The sequence below is a fragment of the Chaetomium globosum genome, genomic scaffold (genome assembly GCF_000143365.1).
Source record: "Chaetomium globosum CBS 148.51 scaffold_2 genomic scaffold, whole genome shotgun sequence".
Lineage (NCBI taxonomy): Eukaryota > Fungi > Ascomycota > Sordariomycetes > Sordariales > Chaetomiaceae > Chaetomium > Chaetomium globosum.
The window spans coordinates 664,322-675,427 of NT_165977.1; the positions used below are offsets into that span (position 1 = coordinate 664,322).

General features: G+C 57.2%; 5 protein-coding genes across 5 annotated transcripts in view; 3 read left to right on the forward strand and 2 right to left on the reverse strand.

The window, feature by feature from the left end:
• Positions 1-401: 401 nt before the first annotated feature.
• On the reverse strand, positions 402-707 carry CHGG_02334 (uncharacterized protein; the record flags this gene model as incomplete). Its single annotated transcript, XM_001228849.1, has 1 exon — positions 402-707. The coding sequence occupies one exon, from the start codon at positions 705-707 to the stop codon at positions 402-404; it is 306 nt and encodes a 101-aa protein (XP_001228850.1).
• Positions 708-1,279: 572 nt separating this feature from the next.
• Positions 1,280-4,969, reverse strand: CHGG_02335 (uncharacterized protein; the record flags this gene model as incomplete). The annotated part of the gene is made up of 1 exon (XM_001228850.1): positions 1,280-4,969. One exon carries the CDS (start codon positions 4,967-4,969, stop codon positions 1,280-1,282), a length of 3,690 nt encoding a protein of 1,229 aa, XP_001228851.1.
• Positions 4,970-5,873: 904 nt separating this feature from the next.
• On the forward strand, positions 5,874-6,638 carry CHGG_02336 (uncharacterized protein; the record flags this gene model as incomplete). The annotated part of the gene is made up of 2 exons (XM_001228851.1): positions 5,874-5,929; positions 6,512-6,638. The coding sequence occupies 2 exons, from the start codon at positions 5,874-5,876 to the stop codon at positions 6,636-6,638; spliced, it is 183 nt and encodes a 60-aa protein (XP_001228852.1).
• An 854-nt stretch (positions 6,639-7,492) lies between these two features.
• Positions 7,493-8,693, forward strand: CHGG_02337 (uncharacterized protein; the record flags this gene model as incomplete). The annotated part of the gene is made up of 2 exons (XM_001228852.1): positions 7,493-8,206; positions 8,283-8,693. 2 exons carry the CDS (start codon positions 7,493-7,495, stop codon positions 8,691-8,693), a joined length of 1,125 nt encoding a protein of 374 aa, XP_001228853.1.
• A 1,807-nt stretch (positions 8,694-10,500) lies between these two features.
• Positions 10,501-11,106, forward strand: part of CHGG_02338 (uncharacterized protein) — a gene marked incomplete at both ends in the record, with an annotated part of 2,038 nt that continues 1,432 nt past the window's right edge. Inside the window, 2 exons of the mRNA XM_001228853.1 lie at positions 10,501-10,506; positions 10,747-11,090. Coding sequence (XP_001228854.1) covers positions 10,501-10,506; positions 10,747-11,090 — 350 coding nt within the window. The remainder of the gene's footprint in view (positions 10,507-10,746; positions 11,091-11,106) is intronic.

Genomic DNA, 11,106 nt, shown 5'->3' on the forward strand with positions numbered 1-11,106 from the left:
CGCCATTCCACCCCCTCACCACCTCCCACTCCCCCTCCGTTCAACAACAACCTCAACCACATCAACCACGCCCCGACCACCAAATCCGCATACATCGGCACCTCCCCCTCCAAAAACGGCCCTTCCTCCCCAAACCACCCCGCCAACCCCTCCAACGCCCTCTCAAACTCCCCCATCTTCCGCTCCCTCTCCTCCCCCACCACCTTCAACACCTCCCAATCCTCCCCCAACCCATACCGCGGCAGCATCTCCCGCTTCGACTGCTCCGTCGTGGCCGGGTCAAACGGCATGTAATACCCGACGAGCGGATCGCCATGCGCCGCAAACAGCGCGTCCACCTGGGCGTTGAAAGCGCGCTTCATGGGAACCGTGCGCGGGGCGAAGAGCGGCGGGGTGGACCGTTAGTGCGCGTGCAGGTGCAGCGCGATGTCGAAGGACTCGCCGACGAGGGTGTCTGTGGCGTGGTCGTGGAAGATGGGCAGGGTCGGCAATGCGCCGCCCTCGGAGTGTTTGCGGTTGGGGGGGAGGTTGAGCGCTGCGCGGGTGGAGGCGATGGAGGGCAGGGGGATGAAGGTGGTGTGGTGGGGGGTGCGGGAGAAGTTGAGCGCCAGGCGGGTCTTCCAGGGGTTGGGGGCGAAGGGGATGCTGGAGGGGCCCGAGCCGATGTCGTAGAAGGTTATGGGCTGGGAGGGGGTGGGTGTGGGCATGGTGAATAGGGGTGTGGGGGGCTGGACTGGACTGGATTGTATGTTGTCGGTTTATCAGGGGTTGAGGGCTTGGGTTGGGTGGTTGCTGTAAGTGGTAGATCTGATATTGCGTGCTTCTAAGTGTTGAAGTTGTGATTGAGTGAAGAACAGTCAAAGCGACAGTTGAAGAGACAGGAAGTCAGCGCCTGTTATGAAGTCAAGAGAGCCCGATGTAACACAATCTGTGGAAGGCAACTCAACTGGGTGGCGAGGTTTGTGCCCGACGGCATCTGCAGCTGAGGTGGTACCCACTATGATTCATTTTGATTCATTATGACGGTAATTTTGTGGGGTAGGCTAGGGAGAAAAGATTCAACACGGCGCCAATCAAAGGGTTTCTTGTGTCCTTGCTGTACTTGAGTGATTGGCGGCGGGAGGGAACCGAAGTGGATGGTTCCTGGCTACGGCCGCTCGCTCCTCATATTGTCACCCATGCACAAGGACACAAGAAAGCAATGTGTTCGGCAAGGAACAGGAACACGATAATTTGTTGCTAGAATTAAACCAACAGGTCACAAGACACGACATTCCACTCAGCTCCTGACCTCCAACTCATTCAGCATCACCCTCGGCTTCGGCACGGCCCCCTCCCTCGCATGCTCATCCCTCCAGACCACTTCCACAACCTTCCCATCGGCGTGCTTCTTGCCCGACTCCCACGGGGTAAAGTACTGCCTGCGCTGCTGCTGGTCCTGGTGGGCCGGGAACATAGTCGCGTAGAACTCGGTCCAGCCGCCCATGCGCACGCGCACCAGGTTGTACTTCTCCGGGTCCCGCACCGACTTCTGGTACGTGTCCAGGTCCGCACACGTCAGCGTAATCAGGTTGCTGCCGACTTCACCGGCTGCGTATTTCTTGACGAATTTCTGGAGTTCGGGAAGCGGGAAGGACTCGGGGATGTTCATGTCGACGGGGGCCGCGTTGGATAGGCCGTGCTCGATGCTGTTGTACTTGGTCGATTCCATGGCTTGGTAGATGTTGCGGAAGGCCGGGCTGGCCGGGAGGTCCTGCGCGGCTGGCACGGGGGAGAGGTCCGAGGCGATGGGCATGCCGCTGCGTCGGCCGTCGGCGGAGGCGCCGCAGGGGATGCCGTCGCCCACGTAGCCTTCGAAGGTGCCGATGCCGGGGCAGATGATGAATTCGAAGTCCTCGCCGTACGTCTTTTTGATGTTGTCGAGGTGCGCCTTGATGGTGGCGTTGGGATGGCGGATGGCCTTGACGCAGAGGTCGACGCAAGTCTGAACCAGCCAGTCGCCGAGCTTGTTGACCTCCTCGTCGCCGCTCCCCCACTTTGGCAGTGCCAGGGCGGCGTTGCGGAGCTCGGAGTAGCGCAGCCCACGCTCCGAGGCGTCGGCCGTGCCCGAGAGCTGGTTCTCGTACGGCTCGATCATGTTGTGGCCCCAGTCGCAGATGAGACACTTGACCAGCTCCTGGAGTGTGACGCGCGCCGTCTCGTCGTCAAAGACCAGCTTCTGGATGGCGTACAGCGAGTCGATCGTGTTGGACATGCCCACGCATAGCGGCGCCATGATGTGGAACTTGGATCCGCCGTTCGTCAGGTCTCGGCCCTTCTCGACGCAGCCCTGGATCAGGACCGAGAGGAGCGGCGAGGGGCAAACGTTGGCGAGGTTGCCGTAACCGTCGAGCATGGTGTTGTAGCACTGCACGACGAGCCACTCAAGCTGCTTCACGAACGTGTCCTTCAAGTCCTCAAAGCTCTTGAACTCCTTAGCCGGCTTGGACCGGAACGTCTGCTTCAGCCCGCGCAGTTGCTCCGGCCCGGCCTCGCCGTAGGTGGAACCCTCGTTGAGGGTCTGCTCTAGCGCCAGCAGCGGCGCCACGTTGTTGAAGGTGAACTCGGAAGCACCCGCCAGCATGGGTTCGTAGCAGCCGTCCGCGGCGTAGTCACGCGACCACTTCAGGTCGACCACGTTGGCTGTGGCGGAGTCCTTGAGTGCAGGGCAGAGCTTGTCGTCGTTGTACAGGATTGGCTGGGCACCGCCCGACAAGATCCCCTTGGCTGCCTCGTCAAGGTACTCGTGGGGAATGTCCTTGTGTACGCGCAGGGACAGGGTCGGCGCGTTGACGGGGATACGCCGAGCCGCCTTCAAGCAGAGCATCGTCACGGCGTTCGCCCCGCACTCTGGCGTCGCGCTGTCCGTGGCCTTGTAGCCCCCGACGGTGATCTGCTGCACCCACTGGTTGATGCCGCCGCCCTGTGGGAAGTTGCCACCGAGGCCGCAGACGGCCGTGGTGCCGTACGTCACGTAGTCGTAGATGAAGGCGCGGTTGACAAAGGCGTTCTCGCCAATCTTGACCCACAGGCAGTCGATGATCTCCTGTGCATGTTCAAGCGTCGTGCCACCTCCCTTGGACAGGTAGGGGTATAGGATTTGATCGAGACGTCCAAACGGCGTGAGCTCACCCACCAGGTGTAGACAGCAGTGAAATGAGTAGATGAGCTGGACGGCGTCTTGGAAGCTCTCCGGCGCATCGTCGGCCAGGCGGTTCATTCTGGCCTCCACGTCTTTCATGTTAGCCACATCATCCGGCGCTGTCATTCCGGCGGCGATGGCAGCCCGCTGCGCGATCTTGGCCCAGTTTCGCAAGTAGCCCTGTACGCCCTCGAGAGAGATGATGCAAGACTCATAGAAGCTAGCTGTGGCACTTGCTGGGTCAGACACCTTGGCCAGCTTGTCCTTTATGTCCGTAATCATTTTCTTCAATCCATCCCGGACGAGCAGGTCGTAGCCTGGCACGATATGCCCCATAGCGGACCACTCGTTGAGCGAGCCCTTCAGCCAGGCAGCCATGGTCTCCTCGTCGGAAAGATAGGGGACCACTTCTTTACCGCGTCCGAGCGTGAAGTCTGGAATGACGCCGACGATGAGTTCCTTGGCTTCGATCCGGAGCAAACCGTTCTCTTGCGCGATCTGACTCCTTGGGTTCGAGAGCAACTCAGCTAGGGTCTTTTGGTTTGCCAGGCCCTTGCGCACGGCGATCGGGATTGTGGCCAGTGTGCCCTTTTGGTCTTCGGACAACAGTTTGCTTAGGTGTGGCAGCCGCGGAAAGACCTGTTTCTTCATCCAGGAATCGCGCCAGTGCGAGAAGGTCCGGGCCATCAAGCTGAGCAAGCGCCGGCTGGGGGGGTCCCCCTCCTTGTACCGGCCCTCAGCCATCCTGTGGAGGTAGTCTTGCGAGTTGTAGAAGAGGTAGTCGTTGTTGGGACTGGTTACCTCCCAATGGGGGTCCTCGTAGACATCCTCGGGCCCAGTGACGGCCGCCACCTTCAGCTCGTCGGCGGATGGCACGTACCAGTAACCCCCTGATACTCCGTGCACCACCGTCATGAGCTTGTCGACTGGCCTCTCGGGAACCTCGCCGATCAGGTTCTGGAGGATGTCCTCGAAGCGCTGCTGGTCGTTGCAAAAGGCGACAAACATGATGCCCTTCTCCCGGCCGGCGTGTTCATGGTCCGAGCCGTACGGCAGAGCTTGCCGGAGGAGCTTGAGCTGGTCGCCGTTGTCGTTACGGATTGCTGCACGGTGTACGTGCGAGTGAACAGCATGCTGGGGCAGGGCGGCACCGTCCGGGTTGCGGCCGATCATCTCGTCCTGCGTGTCGGCGGCCTGGGTGGCGATGCCCGGCCAGTCAAACTCGAACTTTTGGGTGAATCCGAAGCACGACCCGGTGAGTCCGCCCCGACTATCCGTCTGGTCGATAAGGATATCCTCGGCCAGGCTGATGGGGTCGTTGGGGTTGGTGATGCCATCCACATAGCGGCCACCCATGATCCTGGTGTCTTTACGCTTGCCCATCTTGACCTCTTCCATCCTTGTTGACAGGTCATGAAGCCTTTGGTGCACAGAATTGACAATGGCCTCCGCTATCTTGTGGCTAGGGGCCTTGACGAAAATGAGGACATCTCCTTGGTTAAGGGTGAACTTCTTGAACCGGTCGATGTTCTTCGTGCTGATGGGGATTGACCGGCTGTGCCATGTGCCCCATAGCTCAGGGGAGAAGGCCGCGACGAGGCCGCTTCCAGGGTAGTTGTCGACGATGTTTTTGCTAATCTCGGCAATAATACCGACGATTGTCTTGCAGGTCTCTTGCCCCTTGTCCTTGAGGTAGAGGGTCAGGGCCTGCCCGAACACGGCCCGCATGAGCAGACCGCGTTGAGCACCCAGCAGGGCGTCATCGAGACGTTTGGTCTTTGCCGCCATAGCTGATTCAAACGAGAAATCTCAAGATGTGATGAGCCAAGGTACCTGACCGGCTAGAGTGAACTATCAGTCTGGAATGGTGGGAGGTTCGGGTCGAGAGGAAAATGGATGGCTGTTCCCCTATTTATGACCGCTGGTTTTCTTAAAACCCCAGGATACAAATCATCCTCAGTCGCCTCATGCACTCAGACTTCTTTTCGTCAACCCGCCGTAGCCGACCATAACGTCGTGGAAGCGGGGAACGGGGATGCGTAACCTATCGAAGCTCCCATAATTCACCCCCTTCTGCACCAGTGGACACTGAAGAAGGCGCCTCCAGCGACGAGCTGAAGAAACATGCGTGTGCCCTGCATATAATTATGCATATGCCGATCGGAAACTGCGCTTCAGCTGCTGATTCGCAACGCCACTTTCCCGATCCGTACGAATACATCGTGGTGGCTAGCTGACTTCGGGCGTGATAGATTGCCAGTTGCTCAAGCTCTAGCCAATATTCTCAACATGAACTAGACACAATCCCTAGCCGTACCCCGCTAATAGTATCGTCCGAGTTGTGCCTTGGTTGTATGCCTACATCAGACTCGGCTTTCGGGTTTTTAGTGAACGCTGAGTGCAAGCCCGCTAAAAGGACTGCCTTTCGTACGCTGCCACGAGGTTGAACCTTGAGGATTCAAAGATATATTCTTCCCCGCCTTAATATAAATGGTCTCCTGAGCCACAACGAAGACGTGCAGATATTCCACTTGGCAACCTCACGAGCGGAATCCGGCATGGGACTCAGGGACGACTCAGTCGATCAATGCAGCCCACACAGTAGTGAGCTCCACATAGGGTTGTGCATCCTGCACCTCTCCGGGTCGGGTCGACGCGACAGCAGCTCGGGACCACGCCCGCCAACAGAATCATGGGCGTTGAATCCTGCTCGGGCCATTGGCTGCTAAACGCTGAGAATCGTGCGGGGTACGTCGCAGCCAGGCGTCATGTTGTCCAAGACAGCCAGTATCAAGTGTCTTCTCCGCCAGATTTGACCCACGTCATACAACCAAGGCCCACCCCTTGGGCCACCAGTTGGGCAACAATGGTTTGTCACACACACGGTCACATCCGTATTACTATTATCAACAAAAAGAATCATGGAATCAAGGGATAACGTGAAGGGCAGTGTTGAAGTATCGTGGCTATCCACCGTGACGCACGTAAGTCAGTAGTGGTAGGTAGGTTGGTAGGTAGTTGGATAGAGGTACCTTCAGTAGTCATACTTGAGAGAAGACTGATAGACGTTGAATCTAAAAAGAAAAAGAAAATGAAAAAGAAAGAGAAAGAAAAGAGGAAAGAAGAAACAGAAGAGCAAAGGACAAATAAGAGAAAAAGATACAATAAAAATGAAGGAGAAAAGGAAGAACCGAAGATGCGAAAGGAGGATTGATTAGCAGTAGACAGATGGAAGAGAAAAAGAGGAAAACGAGAAGAAAAAGGAAGAAGGAAGGGATGGTAAACGGGATTCGCTCCTTTAGTTCTGATAAGTGTACTTCCCTACAATAGTTGCTCTTACATGACCAAGAAGTCATTTTTGTTCTCGGATGACTTCGACTCGCAAAGTTTCCCCAACGCTTCGAAAAGCGGGAGTCCAAGGACCGAGGCAAGAAGCGCCCCAATCACGACAAAATAAGAACCCGCCGACGCGCGCGTGCAGGGGTCCTCGGTGTGAAACACAAAAGTTTCTTGACATTTTTCGAGTTTCTCTCGCCTTCAAATCCTCAACAAGCACCAAAACTGAGATAAGAAATGTACCTCGGTTGCCCCTTTTCGCTTTGTACTTGAATAAAAGCATATAACGTTAATTCCAGTCTCGATGACGAAAGCTTTGGCCAGGGGCTGGAGAGCATCGTTTATCCTTCCTAACCATGGAAGCGGTCGGAGCGTCCAGCGCCGACGGGTTTCAGATCTCTTAGACTCGTTTCCTCCGTAACGATTCCGGTAGTTGCCCCGAGAATAGCAGCATATGGCGTTAGCCGAACGTGTAAATGCCCACAGACACTCCTTAATCAACCTCTGAAGCCCATCGGTGGATCCGCACGTGGAGTGATGAAACCCAGCCCGGAAACCTCGCTCAAGAGGGTCCACGAATCACAGCAGGGCCTGTTTCCCACTAACCACGACCCGACGGAGATTCTGATACTCGTATGCCCCGGCTACGTCGGCCGAAGGCCAAGATGATGTGCCGAATAGTGCAGGATGCACCCCAGCTTACCGTTTGGGCGACCCATGGAGGCGGAGCTGACGTCGATGAAAGGGCTGACGGGCGGAGCCGGTGGGCGGAACTATCCGCCTATCGGTGCTACGGAGACACGTGGGAAGGTATAAGACTCGATGGTCTCAGCCTTGCTGGGGCGGCCGTTGGATCGTCGAGGAATTCGTCCTTAACCAGTTACCTTGTTGACGGTCGTTTCTTGGTATATACCCCGTCCTAAACACTCCCAGTGGCCCACGCTCTTTCTTTGCTAATTCGTCAGTCTAAACACCATGAGGTCTTTCACTCTTGTGTCCGCCGTTGCGGCGTTGGCACACACCGTGGCCGCTGTCACTGGCGCTGCCGAGGGCTTTGCCAAGGGCGTCACGGGTGGTGGTAACGCCAGCCCTGTGTACCCTCAGAGCACTTCTGAACTGGTGTCATACCTCGGCGACTCTCAGGCCCGCGTCATCATGCTTGACCGAACCTTCGACTTCACCGGGACCGAGGGTACCGCTACCGAGGGCGGCTGCGCTCCCTGGGGTACCGGGTCCGGCTGCCAGACTGCCATCAACAAGAACAACTGGTGCAATACTGAGCAACCCAACGCGCCGAAGGTGAACATCAAGTACGACAAGGCCGGCGTCCTCGGCATCACTGTCAAGTCCAACAAGTCTCTCATTGGAGTCGGCAACAAGGGCATCATCAAGGGCAAGGGCATCCGCATGGTCAGCGGCACCAAGAACGTCATCATCCAGAACATCCACATCACCAACCTCAACCCGCAATACGTCTGGGGCGGCGACGCCATCACGCTGGACAACACCGACCTAATCTGGATCGACCACGTCACAACCTCGCTCGTCGGCCGCCAGCACCTGGTCCTGGGCAGCAACCCCAGCGGGCGTGTCACCGTCTCCAACTGCAAGTTCGACGGCCAGACCTCCTGGTCCGCCACCTGCAACGGTTACCACTACTGGGGCATGTACTTTACCGGCTCCAACGACGTAAGCATCACCCTATCCACACTAACCCTACCTCAAACGCGGCAACCAGATTAACACGCCCACCCACCCCTCGCAGATGATCACCTTCCAAAAGAACTACATCTACCACATGTCCGGCCGCTCGCCCAAGGTGGCCGGCAACACGCTGTTGCACGCGGTCAACAACTACTGGCACGACAGCCAGGGCCACTCGTTCGAGCTCAGCGGGGACGCCAAGGTGCTGGTGGAGGGCAGCGTGTTCCAGAACGTGCAGACACCGCTCGAGGCCGGCGGCTCGGGCCGGCTGTTTGCCAGCGGCAGCAGCAGCTCCGCCTGCTCCCAGTACCTCGGCCGCTCGTGCCAGGCGAATGGGTTTGGGAGCTCGGGCGCGCTCTCCGGGTCGGATACCTCGTTTTTGACGTACTTTGGGGGGAAGAACGTTGCGCCGGCGACGGATTATAATACGGCGAAGAATGTGGTTAATACAGCTGGGTTTGGCAAGATTTGAGATGGGTTGTGCTAGGAAAGGAGGGCGTGAGGAGAGGGGGGTGATTTTGGGACATGCACTCCAGGTACCTAGCTTAGGTTGGCTCAGGCTTCTTTGTGGACAGCGAAAGGCTTAGCTAGCTTAGGTTTGTATATATGGTCTTTTTATCTCTGCCACTATCAACAAGAGGGACTTCCTCCGGGACATCAGAGACTGGACCGTCGCAATTCTTGATCGAGCTGAATTTTTAGACTTAGATACCAATGTAAATAAACTTCAGTGGTTCCAACATGAGTGTGAGGCCGAGGGCATGTCTCGCACACGAATTTTGTCTTGCCAATGACTGAGCTATATAATATGGAGGACCGGCGGACGACTTTGACCATCAGCGGGAGACGACATTCCGAGATGAAACCCTAAGACGGCACGACGGTCTCAGCAAGGCGAAGAGCTCACTGCTGATTCAAATCCGGACGGGAGCAATAGGCTTACGGGACTTCTTGTTTACACGGGGAGTCCCGGAGGTTCTGACTCCTGCCTGCGAGTGTGGCGAGGGACGAGAGACTGCCGAACACCTGGTAGTGTGGTGTTTGGCCCCACCGTTGACTCGAAGATGGGAGAAAACTGGAATTCGGACACGATGGGACTTTTACTCTGTTCTACACGGTATCAATCCCACGACTGCACGGCTCGCGAGGAGAGTTCTCGACTGGCTGATGGACTCGGGGAAGCTGCCGATGTACAGCTTAGCCAGGAGGCTCGAGCTGGAAGCGGCGGCCTGAAACGCCCCCGTCCGGAGGTCAGGAGGCCTCCTCTCTTTGTATACGCAGACTCACCAGAATGCATCGTTCCTTGATTGTTGGTATGGGTTTTTCACCCGGCCGGGAAGGCACGGTTTTTCCTGTACACTAAAAGGGTCCGGCACGCCTTAGGGCATAGCGGGAGGATGAATAATAATAATAAAAATAATAATTAGTTAGTTAACTAGTTACATAGTTAGTTATAACTAACTAGTCGAGGCTGGTTGCTATTTACTATTTACACTTAGAACCCAACCTTTTTTCTATTTTGCGCATTATCAGGGCTAGAGGTCTTGATTGGAATACCGAAGATGGTTGGTGATTTCTGGTTTGGTGTTGCGCCGAGGTACTTCCCAAAAAGGGGGCCGCGCGCGAGTCCCCGTCCTATGGCCAAATGCGGAGAATTTAAAGACCCCTGCAATAATTTCACGATGCCTTTGCCGCACACAGCCGCGGTCCATAACATGTGGGTGTGCTTTGCCGATGCTGGCATGGAACTCTTCCAACAAATCGCTCTCCCCTAACGGCCTACTGCCAATCGTCCATTCGTCGTAAAACCACCGTTCCGCGCTCGCAGTCGGTCATTATGGGGAGAGCAATCCATATCGCACGGTCTACGCAGATCTTAGCTGCACGTTTGCCAGTGGTGCCGCCGGTAGTGGCCTCGGCTCGATTGTGGCAGCAGCACCGCGGGGTCCATACATCCCCCGCCAACCATCCGGGTGGTCGATCTGCATCAGCTGCATTATCTCCCACCAACCATAAGGATGTCAACGCCAACAACGGACTGAGCCACCACCAAAAAGATTGGAAGCGGCCGCAATCCAACGGCGGCGTTGTCGAATGGTCCGAGGACAAGCTCAGGTTCCGTTTCCAGAATCAAGAATGGGATGAACTCGCCGTGTCCCACCTCTGGCTGCGCGACTCGTGCCCCTGCCATAGCTGCGTCGACCCAGACTCGGGCCAAAAGAACTTCTCGACCACCGATTTACACGACAACCCGACAATCGAGAACGCCAAACTCCACCATGACGGTTCGCTCGAAATCATCTGGTCCAACGACGGCCCCAGCGGCGGCGGCCAGCACCAGAGCCTCTACCCCGCCGCAGAGCTCCGAGCCTGGCAAACAAACTCGGCCTGGCAGCGCGGAAGCATGGGCCACAGCGACCCGAAGCGCATCCTCTGGGACCGCGCCGGCTACGAAGCCCTCCTCTCCGCGGGCCGCTGCCGCGTGAGCTACGAGGACTGGATGAACTCGACTTCCTCTTCATCAGACGCGGCTTTCCAATCCGCGCTCACCGACCTCCGACGCACCAGACACGATCTTCGTGACGGACGTGCCCGCGGACGAGAGCGCCGTGGAGCGCGTGGCGAGCCGCATCGGCCCCGTGCAAGAGACCTTCTACGGGCGCACGTGGGACGTGCGCAACAAGGCGCGCGCCGAGAACGTCGCCTACACGGACAAGTTCCTGTGCCTGCACCAGGACCTCATGTACCACGACCCCGTCCCGGGACTGCAGCTGCTGCACTGCCTCGCCAATACCTGCGAGGGTGGTGAGTCGTTGTTTAGTCATGCCGTGCGCGCGGCGTACGAGTTGCGCATCACGCAGAGGAAGAGGTATGAGGATTTGGCG